This window comes from Mesoplodon mirus (assembly GCF_964341445.2).
Source record: "Mesoplodon mirus genome assembly, chromosome: 18".
Lineage (NCBI taxonomy): Eukaryota > Metazoa > Chordata > Mammalia > Artiodactyla > Ziphiidae > Mesoplodon > Mesoplodon mirus.
Window position 1 is genome coordinate 34,332,133 of NC_138994.1, and position 25,548 is coordinate 34,357,680.

General features: G+C 42.3%; 1 protein-coding gene across 1 annotated transcript in view; it reads left to right on the top strand.

Moving 5' to 3' along the window:
• The window catches only part of LOC309793393 (RAD52 motif-containing protein 1-like), a gene marked incomplete at its 5' end in the record, with an annotated part of 115,834 nt that overhangs the window by 85,849 nt on the left and 4,437 nt on the right, over positions 1–25,548 (top strand). The window contains 2 exons of the mRNA XM_082603865.1: positions 24,842–24,964; positions 25,341–25,509. Of these exons, the coding sequence (XP_082459991.1) occupies positions 24,842–24,964; positions 25,341–25,509 (292 nt within the window). The remainder of the gene's footprint in view (positions 1–24,841; positions 24,965–25,340; positions 25,510–25,548) is intronic.

A 25,548-nucleotide genomic window follows, 5' to 3' on the forward strand; every position in this document is an offset into this window, starting at 1 on the left:
CATAGGAGGTAGGTATTAGTTGTCTCCTTGCCATTTTAGAGGTGAGCAAGTTGAGATACTTGAGGCTAAGTCATTTGCTCCAGGTCACACAGCTGGTGAGTGACACAGTTGGTGAGTGACAGCTGGTGAGTTCTGAATGTAAGTCCTCTGGCTCCAAGCCTGTGCTTTGGATCACTATGCTGTGTTCTGTCCCTAGTAAAGATTTTAGCTCATGTGTTGTTAGTTTTTCTTTTCATTTTGCTTCTTTTTGTAATATTTTCTAGATGTGGGCTAGGAGTTTTATAGAGAAGATTTGCTAATTCTAGGACCTTTGGAATCCATGGATTTATCCATCTTCTGTTGCTGTTATTTGGCAAGCAAACACTCTATGCTTGTTTAGATCAGTAGGTGTCAACCAGGAATGATTTTGCCCCCCAGGGGACATTTGCTGATGTCTGGAGACAGACATCTTTAGTTGTCGTAAGTCAGGAGACGTGCTCCTGGCACCTAGTGGTCAGAGGCCAGGATGCTGCTGAAACATTTATGAAGCACAGGACAGCCTTCCGCAACAAAGAATTGTTCAGCCCAAAATGTCAATAGCATCAACTCTGGCCTATAGAATAAGTGACTGATGACCTTGTAATGCCATTCTGATCTCTAACGGGCAAAGTCACATTAGTAATGTAGAAATGATTACTTTTGATGTTTGTTTGATAATTGATTTCCCCAAATGAATGCATGTTTGTATAAGGGACATAAACACCAACCATAACTTAAATATTGAAGTTCCCTTAAAGTAAACTGGGAATTATAGCCCACTGAGGGAGAGCTGAGGAAGTTTAAAGGGAGGCCATGTAATGCCTGAGGATACAATACTCTAAATATTTGTTGGATTACCTTGTGAATTACACAATTAGAATTCATTTTTTGTGTTGTATTAACTTGTCAAATGTATAAACATTTTAAATATCCTGTAATTTTTAAAACCGTGTTTTGGTATATTTTTAATTAAAAATTTCATACTGAGAAAAGTGGAGAATCTTACATTGTACCCCGTGTATGTACCACCCATATTTAACAAATGCTAACAAATACTGAAGTCCATTTTGAGCTCTTTCTCATCCCATCCCTTAGGTGTTTCTACATTTTTTATTATACCAAACATCTCAAAAGTTGAAGGGGCCTGGAACTCTTCCGTTGTCTGTCGTCAGGCCTCACTCACTGCTGCTGCCTTTTGTCTGCCTGTCAGCTTCTCCCCTCATCTTTCACTGCAGTATATAGGCGGTAGAGGGCGGAGCCAGGTTGTCTTTTCAAAGCTGGAAAGGCCAGGCCGAGAGTGGATGCGTAGGCTGGAGGGAGGTGGGAGGACAATAAGTATGGGTTTCCCCCAATGACTGAAAGCAGAGCGTTCCCATGAAACCTTTCATAAGCCGAAGTGGCGTAAAGCGAAGAAGCAGTGACCATAGGACACATCTTGCTAACGGATGCACAAAATAAATTGAGCTAAAGTACGGAAGCTCAGTGACAGTTCAAAGCTATGGTGGCTTGATGCTGAGGTGCTGAGTGTGGTTCCCAGGAAGGAGCTGGGTGGTGCCCCTTGCACCCGCTTTTGCAGCGCACAGTGCGAATTGCCTCTGTACGGGCTGCTGCACAACACGTGCCGGGCACTGTTCTCATTTTCCCCCCTTTTTTGTGAAAATAGATACCTCTTTGGATTTCTTTTGGTTGGGAAAACAGGCGCTAACGTGGGTCTTTCTTAAAAGCGAAGTGGCATAAATTGAGCTTTGGAAGGATGGAGGAGACCTGTACCTTGGGGCCGTTTGGTGAGGTAGAAAGTGGGGAGAGTGAGCGAGGGTGGGAAGAGGCAAGAAGAGCAGTCTCGGAACCAACAGAGATGGTGGTGGGAGGTCTGCAAGCATGGTCCGCCGGAGCAATGTTGTGACTGTCAGGTCAGAGGATCTTAGGTCTTCTTTGCCCAGGATTGCTGCTCCCTGCATTATGAGTGGTATAGCTCAGGAGAGGCTGCGCTTGAATTCTCAATCTCTATTACTTGGACTGCTTAGTGGTCTGTTATTAATGGCAATGCCTGCTTATCACCAGTTGTTCACAGGACTTCTACATGATAGGTTCCTTCTTTTTTTTTTTTTTTTTTTTTTTTTTGACCACACCATGCCGCCTGCGGGATCTTAGTTCCCCGACTAGGGATCAAACCCTCTCCCCGCCCCTTTCCGCCGTGGAGGAAGCGCGGAGTCCCAACCACTGCACTGCCCGATAGGTTCCTCCTTTATTTAAACACCTCCCATCATGCTCCATTGCTATGGAATAAAGCCCTCACTTCCTGTGGCACTGGAGGGCATTCTTAGCTCCTTTCCCTCTTTCTCTGACACACCTGGAGTGTATCATGTGCTTTTTCTTGTCTTGGTGACTTCTTGTGCATTCTCTCTGATAAACTCCCCTGTGCTCTCCCTATCATCTCTGCACAGTGAACTTGTGTTCTTCTTTTGAGGGCAGCTCATGCCTTTCGGCAGATGGAAGGTATTTCTTGCTATTTTTCATTTGTGCTTTGCCTGTCTTGCTAGAGTCTGAGTTTTTTGAAAGCAGTGATGGCATGCTTCCTCTTTGCGTTTAGTGCTGCTAACACAGGGCCTGGCCTCAGGAAATGTTTGCTGAACTGAATTAATAGCCAGTTCGAACTTGCCCTTGAGCCAGTGTTTTGTACTGGTGGGAAAAATCCTACACGGTGTGGACTTTGATTCTCTGAAGTGTCAGTTACAGTATTGTAAGACGGAAGATAGGAGTCTGGGATAGGAAACAGTTTTGCACCTTCTGTTTTTTTTTTTTTTTCTTTGCGGTACGCGGGCCTCTCACTGTTGTGGCCTCTCCCGTTGCGCAGCACAGACTCCGGACGCGCAGGCACAGCAGCCATGGCTCATGGGCCCAGCCACTCTGCGGCATGTGGTATCTTCCTGAACCGGGACACAAACCCGTGTCCCCTGCATCGGCAGGCGGACTCTCAACCACTGCGCCACCAGGGAAGCCCATTTTTTATTTTTTTGCGGTACGCGGGCCTCTCACTGTTGTCGCCTCTCCTGTTGTGGAGCACAGGCGCCGGACGCGCAGGCTCAATGGCCATGGCTCACGGGCCCAGCCGCTCCACGGCATGTGGGATCTTCCCGGACTGGGGCACGAACCCGTGTCCCCTGCGTCGGCAGGCAGACTCTCAACCACTGCGCCACCAGGGAAGCCCGGTACGCTTTTGTTTTAATTATGCAGTTGGCTCTCTTGTGTTGATTTACATTTTATTGGTAAAGCTCCACTGCTTTGGATTATGATGTGTTTACAAGGCTACACAGATAATCTGGAAGGGAAAATGAAGAAATACAAATGACAGAAAATATTTTATAATAATAAAATTTTCTTGGCAAGCAGCAACCTTTTCTCAAAGTCAGTCTTTTAATATAATTTGCTTGCCTCATAAATATGGATTTTTTGTTTTTTCATATCTTTATTGATTAGTAAGCATAGTAAATGACTTGGGAGGAATCTCACTCTCTTCAAGAAATAATTTGGAATTATTGATCCAGAATGCTGACAGTTCTCAAAAATGGGTCAGGAAAATCAAAGTAATAGATGGAAAAACAATCTCAATTTTAGCTCTTGATATAACTTTTCTTAAATTTAGGGTTCTTTTTTATAATTTAAGTTACTAAAACAGATGGTGGAAGGTCCATCAAGATATTTATTTTATGTATTTAAAGCATTTTACTTTGCTGTTTTGAATTCCATTCATTCTGGAATTTAGGAGAATTTACCTCTTTATGAAAGAGATGATTCAACGTAGAAAGTGATTGCTGACCTTGGCTTCCAGTTTTCTTCTCAATAGACTTAGTCTCTCTTCTAATGCTTCTTGCATACTCAGTAATTGTATAAGTTTTAGAGAAAAATGCAAGTCTGGCTGAATATTAAGCACAGTACACTAAATAAAGCTTTTTTCCTTTGCAGAATATTTTACATGTGTGTCCCATAGATTCATCAGAGATTCTAGTTTTGGATAAAGGCAAGTACATTTAAAGACAATACAACATCCCTGTCTATGACATTGGCATTCAAATGAGAAGTGAATTTGGTTCAGGACAGTTCTTGAACTGCTTAGCATTTAGGTTATTTTAGGTCAACTCTTTGGGAAATTCAATTAGAGTATTTATTGAATGGTTTTAGTGAGCTGATTGGTTGTCATGTCATGTCATAGATGATATAAAACATGACTCCTATTTATAAAATAGTTGTGTTGGTCAGATAAGGCATCTTACATGATGTATTTAATCCAAGATAATGGATGAGTAAGAGGCAGATCATTGTCTAGGAAGTAATTTTGGTTTTGAGAGAGGCATTCTTAGGGAAATAGGCCTTGAAGTGTTCATTTAGAGCTGGGCAGGATTGAGGTCCGGAGAGAGGAGGGAAAGGATATTTGGGTAGAGGGAAGGGCATTGGCAGAGCCTCAGAGGCCTGACGGTTCCTGGGGCCTGTGTGGGAATGGTGGGAAAGTTGGGTTGCAGTCAGCCTGTGGGTGGCCTGGACGTTGGGTAATGAGCGTGGCCGTCAGTTTATGGGCGCCCTCTCTAGAGTGGTGTGTAACTTGCTTCCTCCCTGAGGAAGTGTGACACGCTTGTGCTAGCTGCAGTGTCTTCCCCACAGCTGTGCTGTCCATTGAGGAGAAAGGGGCCTGCTCTGCCATGGCTTCCTTACTCCTCAGGGTATGGCGTGTGAGTTATTTTAATAATGTATCAATCTGCCTTTTCTTTCTTTTGTCACAATGCATTTACTTTCTAACGTGGTCTTGTTTTCAGGGTAATAATTGGGTTTCCACAGGGAAAATAATAATGTGTGAGGCAAATTATTGACTTCAATAATGAATCTCTAATATTTTTCTAGTAGTTCTTCTTTTGTTTAAATTTTTGTTTCGTTAGTTATGTAAAGAAACTTATGGATAGTAATTTCTGCTCAGGTGGATAGTGGTACTGTTTAGCACAGCTCATTGGTCTTCTGAAACCTTTGCAAATGCAGTCTGATTCATTCCAGCCAAGTTAATTATGAGGTACATCATTTTTTTCCCTTAATGGAGACAAATGTAAAAGACAGAGATACAGAAATCATCTTCAGTTTAGATTGAAGAAATTTTAGTTACTACTCTTTGTTCCTGCTATTTGATCACAGTTTATTTTTATTTTTTGAAGTCTGTCTCTAATCAAATAAGATTTAATGTTTTAGAAGTAATAGAGGACCATGACTAAACTAATAAGAAAAGTTAATTTAAGGACAAGAATGGATTTTTAAAAACATAAAAGTACATTTCATGACTTGATTTCAAGATGGTCTGGTGGTATCCTTATACTGTCGCAGAAGGAAGTCCACAGTGGGACGAGAATGATGCTTACAAATCAGCACCCTTATTATCTATTACTGAACATGTCTTAGTCCAGGCCAGTCTGCCTACCACCTCTGTGGAACACTGTTGATTTCATTTTTCTTCCAGTATTTACTTTTGGTCCTGGACCAATTATCCAGCTGTGATGGGATTCTTCAAAAGTATCCTACATTTTGTACTTAGTGAACTAGTGATTGTTCTGTTTGCAGACATTCTTTCTGAGGCTCTACTCTTGCCTCGAAAACCTACATTTGCAGAAAGGGAAATGTATAGGTTCTCCTTTTCAATGTATTTATTTTTATTTATTTTTTATTTATTTTTGTCTGTGTTGGGTCTTCGTTTCTGTGCAAGGGCCTTCTCTAGTTGTGGCGAGCGGGGGCCACTCCTCATCATGGTGCGTGGGCCTCTCACTGCCGTGGCCCCTCTTGTTGCGGAGCACAGGCTCTAGATGCGCATGCTCAGTAGTTGTGGCTCACGGGCCCAGTTGCCCCGTGGCATGTGGGATCCTCCCATTCCAGGTCTCGAACCCGTGTCCCCCCCCATCGGCAGGCAGACTCTCAACCACTGCGCCACCAGGGAAGCCCAGGTTTACCTTTTATTAACAAACTTATCCTTCTTTATTTCTTTCCAGTTTTTAAAAACCGTGTCCATTGTGACATTGAGATTCATATTTAAACATAATTTTAAAATTTTATTCTTAAAATTATCATACAGTAAAACTAACTTTTTTCTTTTATCCTGTTAATTTAACACGTGTAGTTTGTGCAACCATCACTACAATCAGAATACAGAATAATATTATCACCCCCCAGAATTCCCTGATGCTATCCTTTTATAGTTAACTGTCCCCATCCTATAACCTCTGCAACCACTGACCTTTTCTCCATCCCTATAGTTTTGCCTTTTTGAGAATGCCCTATACATGGAATCATACATGTAAGCTTTTGAGACTGGGTTCTTTTACTCTGTCTTTGAGATTCATCTAAGTTATTGCATGTATTGAAAGTTTATTCCTTTTTATTACTCAGTAGTTTTCCATTGTCACTCATTAAAGGGCATTTGCGTTGTTTCCAATTTTTAACATTTAGGAATAGAGCTGCTGTAAACATTTGTGTACAGACTTTTGTGCAAACATAGTTTTCATTTCTCTATCTCTAGGGTAGCTGTCTCTGGGGAGAGGGGATTGCTGGATGGTATAGTGAGTATATTTTTAACTTTATAAGAAACTGTCAACCCTTTTTCCAGAGTGTCTGTACCATTTTATACTCTCCCACTAGCAATGTACGAGAATTCCACCTATTCCACATCACTGACACTATCAGTGATTTTAATTTAGCCATTCTAATAGGTATGTGGTAGTATCTTATCATGGTTTTAATTTGCATTTCTCTGATGACTAATGCCATTGGACATCTTTTCATGTGCGTATTTGCCATCATTAGATCCTCTTGGTGGAGTGCCATTGAAATCTTTTGCCTAGCTTTTAATTGGGTTGTTTTCTTACTGTTGAGTTTTGAGAATTCTTTATATATTTGGATACAAATCCTTTTTCAGGTATGTGATTTGCCGTTGGTTTTTTCTCAGTCTTTAGCTTGGCTTCGTATCCTTCTAACATAATAGTGTCTTTCAAAGAGGAAAAAGGTTTAATTTTGAGAAAGTCCAGTTCATAAATTGTTTTCTTTTTTATATTATACTAAGATGGGTAGATTTTAAAATAAGTTTCTGTTCTATAAAAGTGGTGAAAAGTAACTTAGTGATGGGAATGTCCTCATAAAGTTGACTTTGTGGAAGGTGCAAATGTTATTTTCTGGAAAGGTAGTACTAATTAATATACCTCTTAGTCTTGGGAACATCTAGGACTTTTGTTTAACCAAAGGATGCAATTGGTTGAGGTTTGTGAGGGTTTTCACACTTTTTAAAAAAATGATGATCACTAATGTGGTTAAATATGTATACTTTCGTAATGCAGAACTATGTAGGAATTAGTCCTTAAGACTCTTCCAGGGTTAAAATAGTGGTATATTACATTCCCATTTGATGCTTTGGGGAGTGCCTGAGTTTGAGTTTCTGCTTCACTGGAACAGCATTAGAACTCTGAGTGTAGGTTCAGATTCAGTGGCATGGCTAAAAGCACGAGCTGCATCAGAATGTCTGCATTTGAATCCTGCCTTTTATTTACAGTGTAACTGTGGGTGAGTAACTTAACTTGTCTGTGCTTCAGTTTCCTTATCTGTTAGTGGGAATGATAATAATAACATCCACCTTGTAAGGTCATTATGAGGACTCAAGCAGATTACATAATATAGTCATTTCAACGGCCTCTGGCCCGCAGGAAGCATTCAGCAAATGGCTCTTATTATTATTATTGCTGAAATAGCTTTATGATAAAATTGTTTAAACAAATGTTTTGGAATATTTTCAAGAGTCAGAATAACCACATATCACACTAAGTCATTTCTCTCCCATGCCCACTTTTTTCTCTTTGCACTTGTTATTATTAATCAATACCTGTGACCAGTGTTTTTAATAATCATGTATATATATACACTGTTTTACAAGCCAGCTATCAGTTCATTCCATTTTTCACATCCTGTGAGGTACTAATCAGATATACACATATACATCAGTTCGCTTCAGCTGCCTGAAATATCAACCTAAATTGGCTTAAGCTGGAAAGAAATTTGAGTTAGGCTCACCTAACTGCAAAGTCAGGCACAGCTAGCTGGATTCAGGGCTCAAGTAAAGTCATCAGGACTCAGGTTCTCCCCACGAGTCAACTCTGCCTTTTCCTGTATGGACTTCAGTTGTCGGAACTGTATGTTAGAAACTTGGCTGTAGCATATTCACCCCCTGTAGCCTGTCAGCGTTTAGATGCAGCCGGAAAGAGCGCCTGTCTCTTTCCCAGAAGCCTCAGCAAACGTCTCATGATGTCTCATTGGCTCTTATGGGGTCACATGTCTGACCTGGAGCCAATCGCTGTTTGAGGCTGTGAGACTGGGATTGGCCAGTTCTGGTCACGTGTCACCCGTGGCTCTTTGGCGGAGTCGAGCCCACCAGAGCCACGCTGACTGAGAGGCGGGGAGAGGTACCTACTCTGAGGGAATTTGTGGGCTTTTATTACCAGAAAAAGGGCTGGACGCTGGCTGGTCAAACGACTAATGTGCTGTTAGGCTCTTTTTGTAGATCGGCAACGGATCACAGGGGTTAATGGATTTGAATTAGACCGGATTTGAATTAGAACCTTGGTTACTGATTCCAGCTTTTTTGTCTCCAGGAATGCCGTTCCCCACAGGGGCAGGAGTTTGCAGAAAGTTAGTGTTGTGTATTCTTTTGGTGAAAGTCGGATAATGTTTAACAGGAAGAGAAAGAGTCAAGGCAAATAGGGGTGGCCTTCTCAATGGGTGGACGTGGTGCTTCTTCCCACACTGGTGGGTTTAAGCGACTCAGCGCCCTTCTCCGGGCCTTTCTGTCCCCGTGGCAGAGGCTGTACAAGACCCAGCTTGGTCAGTGTCTGTCCGCTACATGGCAGGGTTGCATGCTGTAGACACGGGTGTATCCGTGTATCCTGGGCAAGAGTGTTGGCTACATGGTGAGGTGTGTCTGGTGCTGGCGTCGTTTAGAGGTAGTTTCTAGATCTCTGTATTTTTTTTTTTTTTTTTTTTTTTTTTGTGATACGCGGGCCTCTCACTGTTGTGGCCTCTCCCGTTGCGGAGCACAGGCTCCGGACGCGCAGGCCCAGCAGCCATCGCTCACGGGCCCAGCCGCTCCGCGGCTTGTGGGATCTTCCCGGACCGGGGCACGAATCCGTGTCCCCTACATCGGCAGGCGGACTCTCAACCACTGCGCCACCAGGGAAGCCCTAGATCTCTGTATTTTTTATAGTCCATTTTAGTGTGGCTTGAGACATTGTCTCACTTTGACTTCGGCTGGCAGTTTCTATTTTATGTTTTTCAAGAAGACGCTTGAACTTCTTCAGGAGTATGTGTAGCCAGGTCATGCTGTTTTCTGAAGAACCAGAGAAGGCAGTTACCAGAGACCTGCCTTGTATGGAGAGCTACGCTACAGAAGTACCCGCAGTGAGGTTCAGGGAGACCGCAGTTAGAAATGAACTGTTGGGACCTGATTAATTGTGGTAGGCATCTTCATATCCAGTGCTGAGGTGGGCACCTGAGCCTACATATCAGAGACATTAACTCTTGAAATTAAGTCAGTTCCCCCCATAGCTCCCGGAGTTAGTAATTCTGTCCCTAATCTCTACTTCTGTGTTACTTTTATTGAGATATCCCTGGCTGATATGTTTGGTGATTAATGTTGATGGTAGGCTTTGTGATCTCCCCTCAGAGCCAGTTTTAGGGGTTAGCTTGTGTTTGTCAGTGATGTACAAGTACACTTGTTTCTCCAATGGCTATTGGAGAGCATAATCATTCTTATGATTGCATAATCATAACCATTATTATTTTACCGAGATGGTGAAAATGGGTGAAAATAATTCCTCTGTCAAGTAGATAAAGTAGTTACATAGCATGATATTTTATTTTCTAAAAATAGAGTGTTGTATGTTGAAATCTGTAAAGTGATTTCCACTTTGTATAAATTGAAAATATGGAATTTTAGTGAAATAACAATAGCTAACACTTACTGAGCACTCACTGTATGCCAGGCATTCTTTTAAGCACTTTACACGTATTATTTCGCTTAATTCTTAAGAGAAAATAAATAACCATAGGAGGTAGGTATTAGTTGTCTCCTTGCCATTTTAGAGGTGAGCAAGTTGAGATACTTGAGGCTAAGTCATTTGCTCCAGGTCACACAGCTGGTGAGTGACACAGTTGGTGAGTGACAGCTGGTGAGTTCTGAATGTAAGTCCTCTGGCTCCAAGCCTGTGCTTTGGATCACTATGCTGTGTTCTGTCCCTAGTAAAGATTTTAGCTCATGTGTTGTTAGTTTTTCTTTTCATTTTGCTTCTTTTTGTAATATTTTCTAGATGTGGGCTAGGAGTTTTATAGAGAAGATTTGCTAATTCTAGGACCTTTGGAATCCATGGATTTATCCATCTTCTGTTGCTGTTATTTGGCAAGCAAACACTCTATGCTTGTTTAGATCAGTAGGTGTCAACCAGGAATGATTTTGCCCCCCAGGGGACATTTGCTGATGTCTGGAGACAGACATCTTTAGTTGTCGTAAGTCAGGAGACGTGCTCCTGGCACCTAGTGGTCAGAGGCCAGGATGCTGCTGAAACATTTATGAAGCACAGGACAGCCTTCCGCAACAAAGAATTGTTCAGCCCAAAATGTCAATAGCATCAACTCTGGCCTATAGAATAAGTGACTGATGACCTTGTAATGCCATTCTGATCTCTAACGGGCAAAGTCACATTAGTAATGTAGAAATGATTACTTTTGATGTTTGTTTGATAATTGATTTCCCCAAATGAATGCATGTTTGTATAAGGGACATAAACACCAACCATAACTTAAATATTGAAGTTCCCTTAAAGTAAACTGGGAATTATAGCCCACTGAGGGAGAGCTGAGGAAGTTTAAAGGGAGGCCATGTAATGCCTGAGGATACAATACTCTAAATATTTGTTGGATTACCTTGTGAATTACACAATTAGAATTCATTTTTTGTGTTGTATTAACTTGTCAAATGTATAAACATTTTAAATATCCTGTAATTTTTAAAACCGTGTTTTGGTATATTTTTAATTAAAAATTTCATACTGAGAAAAGTGGAGAATCTTACATTGTACCCCGTGTATGTACCACCCATATTTAACAAATGCTAACAAATACTGAAGTCCATTTTGAGCTCTTTCTCATCCCATCCCTTAGGTGTTTCTACATTTTTTATTATACCAAACATCTCAAAAGTTGAAGGGGCCTGGAACTCTTCCGTTGTCTGTCGTCAGGCCTCACTCACTGCTGCTGCCTTTTGTCTGCCTGTCAGCTTCTCCCCTCATCTTTCACTGCAGTATATAGGCGGTAGAGGGCGGAGCCAGGTTGTCTTTTCAAAGCTGGAAAGGCCAGGCCGAGAGTGGATGCGTAGGCTGGAGGGAGGTGGGAGGACAATAAGTATGGGTTTCCCCCAATGACTGAAAGCAGAGCGTTCCCATGAAACCTTTCATAAGCCGAAGTGGCGTAAAGCGAAGAAGCAGTGACCATAGGACACATCTTGCTAACGGATGCACAAAATAAATTGAGCTAAAGTACGGAAGCTCAGTGACAGTTCAAAGCTATGGTGGCTTGATGCTGAGGTGCTGAGTGTGGTTCCCAGGAAGGAGCTGGGTGGTGCCCCTTGCACCCGCTTTTGCAGCGCACAGTGCGAATTGCCTCTGTACGGGCTGCTGCACAACACGTGCCGGGCACTGTTCTCATTTTCCCCCCTTTTTTGTGAAAATAGATACCTCTTTGGATTTCTTTTGGTTGGGAAAACAGGCGCTAACGTGGGTCTTTCTTAAAAGCGAAGTGGCATAAATTGAGCTTTGGAAGGATGGAGGAGACCTGTACCTTGGGGCCGTTTGGTGAGGTAGAAAGTGGGGAGAGTGAGCGAGGGTGGGAAGAGGCAAGAAGAGCAGTCTCGGAACCAACAGAGATGGTGGTGGGAGGTCTGCAAGCATGGTCCGCCGGAGCAATGTTGTGACTGTCAGGTCAGAGGATCTTAGGTCTTCTTTGCCCAGGATTGCTGCTCCCTGCATTATGAGTGGTATAGCTCAGGAGAGGCTGCGCTTGAATTCTCAATCTCTATTACTTGGACTGCTTAGTGGTCTGTTATTAATGGCAATGCCTGCTTATCACCAGTTGTTCACAGGACTTCTACATGATAGGTTCCTTCTTTTTTTTTTTTTTTTTTTTTTTTTTGACCACACCATGCCGCCTGCGGGATCTTAGTTCCCCGACTAGGGATCAAACCCTCTCCCCGCCCCTTTCCGCCGTGGAGGAAGCGCGGAGTCCCAACCACTGCACTGCCCGATAGGTTCCTCCTTTATTTAAACACCTCCCATCATGCTCCATTGCTATGGAATAAAGCCCTCACTTCCTGTGGCACTGGAGGGCATTCTTAGCTCCTTTCCCTCTTTCTCTGACACACCTGGAGTGTATCATGTGCTTTTTCTTGTCTTGGTGACTTCTTGTGCATTCTCTCTGATAAACTCCCCTGTGCTCTCCCTATCATCTCTGCACAGTGGACTTGTGTTCTTCTTTTGAGGGCAGCTCATGTCTTTCGGCAGATGGAAGGTATTTCTTGCTATTTTTCATTTGTGCTTTGCCTGTCCTGCTAGAGTCTGAGTTTTTTGAAAGCAGTGATGCCATGCTTCCTCTTTGCGTTTAGTGCTGCTAACACAGGGCCTGGCCTCAGGAAATGTTTGCTGAACTGAATTAATAGCCAGTTCGAACTTGCCCTTGAGCCAGTGTTTTGTACTGGTGGGAAAAATCCTACACGGTGTGGACTTTGATTCTCTGAAGTGTCAGTTACAGTATTGTAAGACGGAAGATAGGAGTCTGGGATAGGAAACAGTTTTGCACCTTCTGTTTTTTTTTTTTTTCTTTGCGGTACGCGGGCCTCTCACTGTTGTGGCCTCTCCCGTTGCGCAGCACAGACTCCGGACGCGCAGGCACAGCAGCCATGGCTCATGGGCCCAGCCACTCTGCGGCATGTGGTATCTTCCTGAACCGGGACACAAACCCGTGTCCCCTGCATCGGCAGGCGGACTCTCAACCACTGCGCCACCAGGGAAGCCCATTTTTTATTTTTTTGCGGTACGCGGGCCTCTCACTGTTGTCGCCTCTCCTGTTGTGGAGCACAGGCGCCGGACGCGCAGGCTCAATGGCCATGGCTCACGGGCCCAGCCGCTCCACGGCATGTGGGATCTTCCCGGACTGGGGCACGAACCCGTGTCCCCTGCGTCGGCAGGCAGACTCTCAACCACTGCGCCACCAGGGAAGCCCGGTACGCTTTTGTTTTAATTATGCAGTTGGCTCTCTTGTGTTGATTTACATTTTATTGGTAAAGCTCCACTGCTTTGGATTATGATGTGTTTACAAGGCTACACAGATAATCTGGAAGGGAAAATGAAGAAATACAAATGACAGAAAATATTTTATAATAATAAAATTTTCTTGGCAAGCAGCAACCTTTTCTCAAAGTCAGTCTTTTAATATAATTTGCTTGCCTCATAAATATGGATTTTTTGTTTTTTCATATCTTTATTGATTAGTAAGCATATTAAATGACTTGGGAGGAATCTCACTCTCTTCAAGAAATAATTTGGAATTATTGATCCAGAATGCTGACAGTTCTCAAAAATGGGTCAGGAAAATCAAAGTAATAGATGGAAAAACAATCTCAATTTTAGCTCTTGATATAACTTTTCTTAAAGTTAGGGTTCTTTTTTATAATTTAAGTTACTAAAACAGATGGTGGAAGGTCCATCAAGATATTTATTTTATGTATTTAAAGCATTTTACTTTGCTGTTTTGAATTCCATTTATTCTGGAATTTAGGAGAATTTACCTCTTTATGAAAGAGATGATTCAACGTAGAAAGTGATTGCTGACCTTGGCTTCCAGTTTTCTTCTCAATAGACTTAGTCTCTCTTCTAATGCTTCTTGCATACTCAGTAATTGTATAAGTTTTAGAGAAAAATGCAAGTCTGGCTGAATATTAAGCACAGTACACTAAATAAAGCTTTTTTCCTTTGCAGAATATTTTACATGTGTGTCCCATAGATTCATCAGAGATTCTAGTTTTGGATAAAGGCAAGTACATTTAAAGACAATACAACATCCCTGTCTATGACATTGGCATTCAAATGAGAAGTGAATTTGGTTCAGGACAGTTCTTGAACTGCTTAGCATTTAGGTTATTTTAGGTCAACTCTTTGGGAAATTCAATTAGAGTATTTATTGAATGGTTTTAGTGAGCTGATTGGTTGTCATGTCATGTCATAGATGATATAAAACATGACTCCTATTTATAAAATAGTTGTGTTGGTCAGATAAGGCATCTTACATGATGTATTTAATCCAAGATAATGGATGAGTAAGAGGCAGATCATTGTCTAGGAAGTAATTTTGGTTTTGAGAGAGGCATTCTTAGGGAAATAGGCCTTGAAGTGTTCATTTAGAGCTGGGCAGGATTGAGGTCCGGAGAGAGGAGGGAAAGGATATTTGGGTAGAGGGAAGGGCATTGGCAGAGCCTCAGAGGCCTGACGGTTCCTGGGGCCTGTGTGGGAATGGTGGGAAAGTTGGGTTGCAGTCAGCCTGTGGGTGGCCTGGACGTTGGGTAATGAGCGTGGCCGTCAGTTTATGGGCGCCCTCTCTAGAGTGGTGTGTAACTTGCTTCCTCCCTGAGGAAGTGTGACACGCTTGTGCTAGCTGCAGTGTCTTCCCCACAGCTGTGCTGTCCATTGAGGAGAAAGGGGCCTGCTCTGCCATGGCTTCCTTACTCCTCAGGGTATGGCGTGTGAGTTATTTTAATAATGTATCAATCTGCCTTTTCTTTCTTTTGTCACAATGCATTTACTTTCTAACGTGGTCTTGTTTTCAGGGTAATAATTGGGTTTCCACAGGGAAAATAATAATGTGTGAGGCAAATTATTGACTTCAATAATGAATCTCTAATATTTTTCTAGTAGTTCTTCTTTTGTTTAAATTTTTGTTTCGTTAGTTATGTAAAGAAACTTATGGATAGTAATTTCTGCTCAGGTGGATAGTGGTACTGTTTAGCACAGCTCATTGGTCTTCTGAAACCTTTGCAAATGCAGTCTGATTCATTCCAGCCAAGTTAATTATGAGGTACATCATTTTTTTCCCTTAATGGAGACAAATGTAAAAGACAGAGATACAGAAATCATCTTCAGTTTAGATTGAAGAAATTTTAGTTACTACTCTTTGTTCCTGCTATTTGATCACAGTTTATTTTTATTTTTTGAAGTCTGTCTCTAATCAAATAAGATTTAATGTTTTAGAAGTAATAGAGGACCATGACTAAACTAATAAGAAAAGTTAATTTAAGGACAAGAATGGATTTTTAAAAACATAAAAGTACATTTCATGACTTGATTTCAAGATGGTCTGGTGGTATCCTTATACTGTCGCAGAAGGAAGTCCACAGTGGGACGAGAATGATGCTTACAAATCAGCACCCTTATTATCTATTACTGAACATGTCTTAGTCCAGGCCAGTCTGCCTACCACCTCTGTGGAACACTGTTGATTTCATTTTTCTTCCAGTATTTACTTTTGGTCCTGGACCAATTATCCAGCTGTGATGGGATTCTTCAAAAGTATCCTACATTTTGTACTTAGTGAACTAGTGATTGTTCTGTTTGCAGACATTCTTTCTGAGGCTCTACTCTTGCCTCGAAAACCTACATTTGCAGAAAGGGAAATGTATAGGTTCTCCTTTTCAATGTATTTATTTTTATTTATTTTTTATTTATTTTTGTCTGTGTTGGGTCTTCGTTTCTGTGCAAGGGCCTTCTCTAGTTGTGGCGAGCGGGGGCCACTCCTCATCATGGTGCGTGGGCCTCTCACTGCCGTGGCCCCTCTTGTTGCGGAGCACAGGCTCTAGATGCGCATGCTCAGTAGTTGTGGCTCACGGGCCCAGTTGCCCCGTGGCATGTGGGATCCTCCCATTCCAGGTCTCGAACCCGTGTCCCCCCCCATCGGCAGGCAGACTCTCAACCACTGCGCCACCAGGGAAGCCCAGGTTTACCTTTTATTAACAAACTTATCCTTCTTTATTTCTTTCCAGTTTTTAAAAACCGTGTCCATTGTGACATTGAGATTCATATTTAAACATAATTTTAAAATTTTATTCTTAAAATTATCATACAGTAAAACTAACTTTTTTCTTTTATCCTGTTAATTTAACACGTGTAGTTTGTGCAACCATCACTACAATCAGAATACAGAATAATATTATCACCCCCCAGAATTCCCTGATGCTATCCTTTTATAGTTAACTGTCCCCATCCTATAACCTCTGCAACCACTGACCTTTTCTCCATCCCTATAGTTTTGCCTTTTTGAGAATGCCCTATACATGGAATCATACATGTAAGCTTTTGAGACTGGGTTCTTTTACTCTGTCTTTGAGATTCATCTAAGTTATTGCATGTATTGAAAGTTTATTCCTTTTTATTACTCAGTAGTTTTCCATTGTCACTCATTAAAGGGCATTTGCGTTGTTTCCAATTTTTAACATTTAGGAATAGAGCTGCTGTAAACATTTGTGTACAGACTTTTGTGCAAACATAGTTTTCATTTCTCTATCTCTAGGGTAGCTGTCTCTGGGGAGAGGGGATTGCTGGATGGTATAGTGAGTATATTTTTAACTTTATAAGAAACTGTCAACCCTTTTTCCAGAGTGTCTGTACCATTTTATACTCTCCCACTAGCAATGTACGAGAATTCCACCTATTCCACATCACTGACACTATCAGTGATTTTAATTTAGCCATTCTAATAGGTATGTGGTAGTATCTTATCATGGTTTTAATTTGCATTTCTCTGATGACTAATGCCATTGGACATCTTTTCATGTGCGTATTTGCCATCATTAGATCCTCTTGGTGGAGTGCCATTGAAATCTTTTGCCTAGCTTTTAATTGGGTTGTTTTCTTACTGTTGAGTTTTGAGAATTCTTTATATATTTGGATACAAATCCTTTTTCAGGTATGTGATTTGCCGTTGGTTTTTTCTCAGTCTTTAGCTTGGCTTCGTATCCTTCTAACATAATAGTGTCTTTCAAAGAGGAAAAAGGTTTAATTTTGAGAAAGTCCAGTTCATAAATTGTTTTCTTTTTTATATTATACTAAGATGGGTAGATTTTAAAATAAGTTTCTGTTCTATAAAAGTGGTGAAAAGTAACTTAGTGATGGGAATGTCCTCATAAAGTTGACTTTGTGGAAGGTGCAAATGTTATTTTCTGGAAAGGTAGTACTAATTAATATACCTCTTAGTCTTGGGAACATCTAGGACTTTTGTTTAACCAAAGGATGCAATTGGTTGAGGTTTGTGAGGGTTTTCACACTTTTTAAAAAAATGATGATCACTAATGTGGTTAAATATGTATACTTTCGTAATGCAGAACTATGTAGGAATTAGTCCTTAAGACTCTTCCAGGGTTAAAATAGTGGTATATTACATTCCCATTTGATGCTTTGGGGAGTGCCTGAGTTTGAGTTTCTGCTTCACTGGAACAGCATTAGAACTCTGAGTGTAGGTTCAGATTCAGTGTCATGGCTAAAAGCACGAGCTGCATCAGAATGTCTGCATTTGAATCCTGCCTTTTATTTACAGTGTAACTGTGGGTGAGTAACTTAACTTGTCTGTGCTTCAGTTTCCTTATCTGTTAGTGGGAATGATAATAATAACATCCACCTTGTAAGGTCATTATGAGGACTCAAGCAGATTACATAATATAGTCATTTCAACGGCCTCTGGCCCGCAGGAAGCATTCAGCAAATGGCTCTTATTATTATTATTGCTGAAATAGCTTTATGATAAAATTGTTTAAACAAATGTTTTGGAATATTTTCAAGAGTCAGAATAACCACATATCACACTAAGTCATTTCTCTCCCATGCCCACTTTTTTCTCTTTGCACTTGTTATTATTAATCAATACCTGTGACCAGTGTTTTTAATAATCATGTATATATATACACTGTTTTACAAGCCAGCTATCAGTTCATTCCATTTTTCACATCCTGTGAGGTACTAATCAGATATACACATATACATCAGTTCGCTTCAGCTGCCTGAAATATCAACCTAAATTGGCTTAAGCTGGAAAGAAATTTGAGTTAGGCTCACCTAACTGCAAAGTCAGGCACAGCTAGCTGGATTCAGGGCTCAAGTAAAGTCATCAGGACTCAGGTTCTCCCCACGAGTCAACTCTGCCTTTTCCTGTATGGACTTCAGTTGTCGGAACTGTATGTTAGAAACTTGGCTGTAGCATATTCACCCCCTGTAGCCTGTCAGCGTTTAGATTCAGCCGGAAAGAGCGCCTGTCTCTTTCCCAGAAGCCTCAGCAAACGTCTCATGATGTCTCATTGGCTCTTATGGGGTCACATGTCTGACCTGGAGCCAATCGCTGTTTGAGGCTGTGAGACTGGGATTGGCCAGTTCTGGTCACGTGTCACCCGTGGCTCTTTGGCGGAGTCGAGCCCACCAGAGCCACGCTGACTGAGAGGCGGGGAGAGGTACCTACTCTGAGGGACTTTGTGGGCTTTTATTACCAGAAAAAGGGCTGGACGCTGGCTGGTCAAACGACTAATGTGCTGTTAGGCTCTTTTTGTAGATCGGCAACGGATCACAGGGGTTAATGGATTTGAATTAGACCGGATTTGAATTAGAACCTTGGTTACTGATTCCAGCTTTTTTGTCTCCAGGAATGCCGTTCCCCACAGGGGCAGGAGTTTGCAGAAAGTTAGTGTTGTGTATTCTTTTGGTGAAAGTCGGATAATGTTTAACAGGAAGAGAAAGAGTCAAGGCAAATAGGGGTGGCCTTCTCAATGGGTGGACGTGGTGCTTCTTCCCACACTGGTGGGTTTAAGCGACTCAGCGCCCTTCTCCGGGCCTTTCTGTCCCCGTGGCAGAGGCTGTACAAGACCCAGCTTGGTCAGTGTCTGTCCGCTACATGGCAGGGTTGCATGCTGTAGACACGGGTGTATCTGTGTATCCTGGGCAAGAGTGTTGGCTACATGGTGAGGTGTGTCTGGTGCTGGCGTCGTTTAGAGGTAGTTTCTAGATCTCTGTATTTTTTTTTTTTTTTTTTTTTTTGTGATACGCGGGCCTCTCACTGTTGTGGCCTCTCCCGTTGCGGAGCACAGGCTCCGGACGCGCAGGCCCAGCAGCCATCGCTCACGGGCCCAGCCGCTCCGCGGCTTGTGGGATCTTCCCGGACCGGGGCACGAATCCGTGTCCCCTACATCGGCAGGCGGACTCTCAACCACTGCGCCACCAGGGAAGCCCTAGATCTCTGTATTTTTTATAGTCCATTTTAGTGTGGCTTGAGACATTGTCTCACTTTGACTTCGGCTGGCAGTTTCTATTTTATGTTTTTCAAGAAGACGCTTGAACTTCTTCAGGAGTATGTGTAGCCAGGTCATGCTGTTTTCTGAAGAACCAGAGAAGGCAGTTACCAGAGACCTGCCTTGTATGGAGAGCTACGCTACAGAAGTACCCGCAGTGAGGTTCAGGGAGACCGCAGTTAGAAATGAACTGTTGGGACCTGATTAATTGTGGTAGGCATCTTCATATCCAGTGCTGAGGTGGGCACCTGAGCCTACATATCAGAGACATTAACTCTTGAAATTAAGTCAGTTCCCCCCATAGCTCCCGGAGTTAGTAATTCTGTCCCTAATCTCTACTTCTGTGTTACTTTTATTGAGATATCCCTGGCTGATATGTTTGGTGATTAATGTTGATGGTAGGCTTTGTGATCTCCCCTCAGAGCCAGTTTTAGGGGTTAGCTTGTGTTTGTCAGTGATGTACAAGTACACTTGTTTCTCCAATGGCTATTGGAGAGCATAATCATTCTTATGATTGCATAATCATAACCATTATTATTTTACCGAGATGGTGAAAATGGGTGAAAATAATTCCTCTGTCAAGTAGATAAAGTAGTTACATAGCATGATATTTTATTTTCTAAAAATAGAGTGTTGTATGTTGAAATCTGTAAAGTGATTTCCACTTTGTATAAATTGAAAATATGGAATTTTAGTGAAATAACAATAGCTAACACTTACTGAGCACTCACTGTATGCCAGGCATTCTTTTAAGCACTTTACACGTATTATTTCGCTTAATTCTTAAGTGAAAATAAATAACCATAGGAGGTAGGTATTAGTTGTCTCCTTGCCATTTTAGAGGTGAGCAAGTTGAGATACTTGAGGCTAAGTCATTTGCTCCAGGTCACACAGCTGGTGAGTGACACAGTTGGTGAGTGACAGCTGGTGAGTTCTGAATGTAAGTCCTCTGGCTCCAAGCCTGTGCTTTGGATCACTATGCTGTGTTCTGTCCCTAGTAAAGATTTTAGCTCATGTGTTGTTAGTTTTTCTTTTCATTTTGCTTCTTTTTGTAATATTTTCTAGATGTGGGCTAGGAGTTTTATAGAGAAGATTTGCTAATTCTAGGACCTTTGGAATCCATGGATTTATCCATCTTCTGTTGCTGTTATTTGGCAAGCAAACACTCTATGCTTGTTTAGATCAGTAGGTGTCAACCAGGAATGATTTTGCCCCCCAGGGGACATTTGCTGATGTCTGGAGACAGACATCTTTAGTTGTCGTAAGTCAGGAGACGTGCTCCTGGCACCTAGTGGTCAGAGGCCAGGATGCTGCTGAAACATTTATGAAGCACAGGACAGCCTTCCGCAACAAAGAATTGTTCAGCCCAAAATGTCAATAGCATCAACTCTGGCCTATAGAATAAGTGACTGATGACCTTGTAATGCCATTCTGATCTCTAACGGGCAAAGTCACATTAGTAATGTAGAAATGATTACTTTTGATGTTTGTTTGATAATTGATTTCCCCAAATGAATGCATGTTTGTATAAGGGACATAAACACCAACCATAACTTAAATATTGAAGTTCCCTTAAAGTAAACTGGGAATTATAGCCCATTGAGGGAGAGCTGAGGAAGTTTAAAGGGAGGCCATGTAATGCCTGAGGATACAATACTCTAAATATTTGTTGGATTACCTTGTGAATTACACAGTTAGATTTCATTTTTTGTGTTGTGTTAACTTGTCAAATGTATAAACATTTTAAATATCCTGTAATTTTTAAAACCGTGTTTTGGTATATTTTTAATTAAAAATTTCATACTGAGAAAAGTGGAGAATCTTACATTGTACCCCGTGTATGTACCACCCATATTTAACAAATGCTAACAAATACTGAAGTCCATTTTGAGCTCTTTCTCATCCCATCCCTTAGGTGTTTCTACATTTTTTATTATACCAAACATCTCAAAAGTTGAAGGGGCCTGGAACTCTTCCGTTGTCTGTCGTCAGGCCTCACTCACTGCTGCTGCCTTTTGTCTGCCTGTCAGCTTCTCCCCTCATCTTTCACTGCAGTATATAGGCGGTAGAGGGCGGAGCCAGGTTGTCTTTTCAAAGCTGGAAAGGCCAGGCCGAGAGTGGATGCGTAGGCTGGAGGGAGGCGGGAGGACAATAAGTATGGGTTTCCCCCAATGACTGAAAGCAGAGCGTTCCCATGAAACCTTTCATAAGCCGAAGTGGCGTAAAGCGAAGAAGCAGTGACCATAGGACACATCTTGCTAACGGATGCACAAAATAAATTGAGCTAAAGTACGGAAGCTCAGTGACAGTTCAAAGCTATGGTGGCTTGATGCTGAGGTGCTGAGTGTGGTTCCCAGGAAGGAGCTGGGTGGTGCCCCTTGCACCCGCTTTTGCAGCGCACAGTGCGAATTGCCTCTGTACGGGCTGCTGCACAACACGTGCCGGGCACTGTTCTCATTTTCCCCCCTTTTTTGTGAAAATAGATACCTCTTTGGATTTCTTTTGGTTGGGAAAACAGGCGCTAACGTGGGTCTTTCTTAAAAGCGAAGTGGCATAAATTGAGCTTTGGAAGGATGGAGGAGACCTGTACCTTGGGGCCGTTTGGTGAGGTAGAAAGTGGGGAGAGTGAGCGAGGGTGGGAAGAGGCAAGAAGAGCAGTCTCGGAACCAACAGAGATGGTGGTGGGAGGTCTGCAAGCGTGGTCCGCCGGAGCAATGTTGTGACTGTCAGGTCAGAGGATCTTAGGTCTTCTTTGCCCAGGATTGCTGCTCCCTGCATTATGAGTGGTATAGCTGCGCTTGAATTCTCAATCTCTATTACTTGGACTGCTTAGTGGTCTGTTCTTAATGGCAATGCCTGCTTATCACCAGTTGTTCACAGGACTTCTACATGACAGGTTCCTTCTTTTTTTTTTTTTTTTTTTTTTTTTTTTGACCACACCATGCCGCCTGCGGGATCTTAGTTCCCCGACTAGGGATCAAACCCTCTCCCCGCCCCTTTCCGCCGTGGAGGAAGCGCGGAGTCCCAACCACTGCACTGCCCGATAGGTTCCTCCTTTATTTAAACACCTCCCATCATGCTCCATTGCTATGGAATAAAGCCCTCACTTCCTGTGGCACTGGAGGGCATTCTTAGCTCCTTTCCCTCTTTCTCTGACACACCTGGAGTGTATCATGTGCTTTTTCTTGTCTTGGTGACTTCTTGTGCATTCTCTCTGATAAACTCCCCTGTGCTCTCCCTATCATCTCTGCACAGTGAACTTGTGTTCTTCTTTTGAGGGCAGCTCATGCCTTTCGGCAGATGGAAGGTATTTCTTGCTATTTTTCATTTGTGCTTTGCCTGTCTTGCTAGAGTCTGAGTTTCTTGAAAGCAGTGATGGCATGCTTCCTCTTTGCGTTTAGTGCTGCTAACACAGGGCCTGGCCTCAGGAAATGTTTGCTGAACTGAATTAATAGCCAGTTCGAACTTGCCCTTGAGCCAGTGTTTTGTACTGGTGGGAAAAATCCTACACGGTGTGGACTTTGATTCTCTGAAGTGTCAGTTACAGTATTGTAAGACGGAAGATAGGAGTCTGGGATAGGAAACAGTTTTGCACCTTCTGGTTTTTTTTTTTTTTTTTTTTTTTTTTTTTGGCGGTACGCGGGCCTCTCACTGTTGTGGCCTCTCCCGTTGCGCAGCACAGACTCCGGACGCGCAGGCACAGCAGCCATGGCTCATGGGCCCAGCCACTCTGCGGCATGTGGGATCTCCCTGAACCGGGACACAAACCCGTGTCCCCTTCATCGGCAGGCGGACTCTCAAACACTGTGCCACCAGGGAAGCCCTATATTTCTTTTGTTAATGCCGAGCCTTAGTTTACTACCCACACCCCCGATATTGTTACCTCCTTTAATTATGTGTTCTTTGTAAATTTTAATTATTTATTTATTTGGTTGCACCGGGTCTTAGTTGCAGCAGGTTGGCTCCTTAGTTGCGGCTCAAGGGCTCCCCAGTTGCAGCAGGCAGGCTCCTTTAGTTGCGGCTCGCAGGTTCCTGAACTGTGGCATGTGAACTCTTAGTTGCAGCATGCATGTGAGACCTAGTTCCCTGACCAGGGATCGAACCCGGGCTCCCTGCATTGGGAGCACAGAGTCTTAACCACTGCACCAGCAGGGAAGTTCCAATTATGTGTTCCTTTATTCATTGGCATGTATACATAATTCTTATCTTTTTCCCCCTGTATTTTTATAAATACAGAAAAGTGAATAACATCTTAAAATAAAATGAAGGAAAGGCCTAATGTATCTGAGTTTTTCTCAGTAGCACGAAGGGAAATGTTTGCCAGCAAGAACTGTGGCAAGGTTATCCCAGATGTCAACTGTCTCTACTACCAGGGGCTCAGAGCCCTTCTGAAGCTTCCTAATTGTCCAGGACAGCTCCATTATGACTCACCGTATAGGGCCTAGCCTCTCATGCGACACTCAACATTTAAAAATTAGTCTTCATTTCTCCTTCCCAGCAGGCAGCTTCAGTTGGAGAAAGTAACTTCATTTTCTTATGTACTCGTTCATTCACTCAGTCAACAGACCATCACTCCTCTATTATATGCCAAGATCTATGCTTGCTTCTGGTAACAAGGAAAGAATAATATATGGTTCCTTCAAGCACTTAAGGAGCTCATAAACTAGTGACAGAGGAAGATGCACAAACCAATCAATAAAGAATTAACAATGCTTTGACTTTCTTTGTATTATTTGAATTTTTATGACTATATTTATATACTACACCCTGTTCAAAGTGGAAATAGATATTTAAGAAAGAACTAGTGATGTAAAAAATCCACAGTAATATGTAAGTTATTTAGAGAGTTAAGACTGGCAATATTTGCACTCTCCAAGAAGCTTGTTCATGCAGATGAACCCCTACTTCTTTTGGTTGCTTTATTTACATTTATAGAGGTATAGGTATTCCCTCTTCTAACAGGGGTTAGTAACTTGGGGAGGGGGTGCTACAGATTAAGGTCCTGATTCAGTGGCAGGTCCATCTTACCTCCTCTTCAGGTCATATTGTCAAGCAGGAGCTACAGGATGAGACGAGTAAAACAGTTCACTTCCTTTGCTTACCCCCAGCCCCATGATAGGCTTCTGCTGGGCTTCCTTGGTTGTTTTCATCATCACTTTCACCACCAGAGGTCAGGGAACCTTCCGGTTAATCAGGGGCCCTGGAAATGATGCAGAAAAGTACTGACTTAAAAATAATAAATAACATTTATTTAGGGCTGACTGTGAGCTCATTGCTTAAAATGTCCTACTTAATCTTCACAACCACTCTAGGAAATTGGTATTGATAAATCTCAGGTATATCCAAAACAAGTCTCTATGTAGGATTGTGATATTTTTAGGACTTTTATGTCTTTAGGTTCGTCTTGGCACCAGACATAAGGCGGTTCAACATAATACGCTGGCCCTAAACAGCTCCAGATGCCAAGAATTGGCAAATCACTACTTTGGTTTCAATGGGTGGTCAAAAAGGATCATCAAGGTGAAGTCTGTAGATTTTCTTTGACTCACCAGACTCCTTTCAACATTGAACTCCTAGACTTTAGAGAGAAGAATAGAACAGGGCTATGGGGAGGAGATGTGAGAGCCTTCCACATGGAAGTATGTGAGCATTGGCCTGCCACCTAGAATTAGTGATAATCTCAATGACTTGGATGGCGGTGTCCATAATTTTCGCCAGTATTTGTATGGTATATGATAAAAAATAGTTGTCCATATCTAGTCATTCATTTGCAAGTCCCAACTTGATTTTGAAGCTATTGCATACCTAAACTATTACCTGGGATTGCTGGAGTTTCGTTTTTATTTCTAACAACAGGATATTTTGAAGTCTAGCCTTTAATTCATAATCCTAACAGCTTCAGGATCTTTCTAACCTTGAAGAAAGGGGAAATGAAGCTATTGTGACACCAATTCAGAAGCAAAGCCTGAAGTTCTTCTGTGCTTTAGAGGTGGTGTTGCCCTCCCATGAGTGCAGGAGTCCCGGAGTTGTCATGGCTGAGGAACCTTTGCATAAGTTGGAGGAAGGTCTGTTTTCCAGTATGTTTGTGTGTGGGGAGGTGAGGG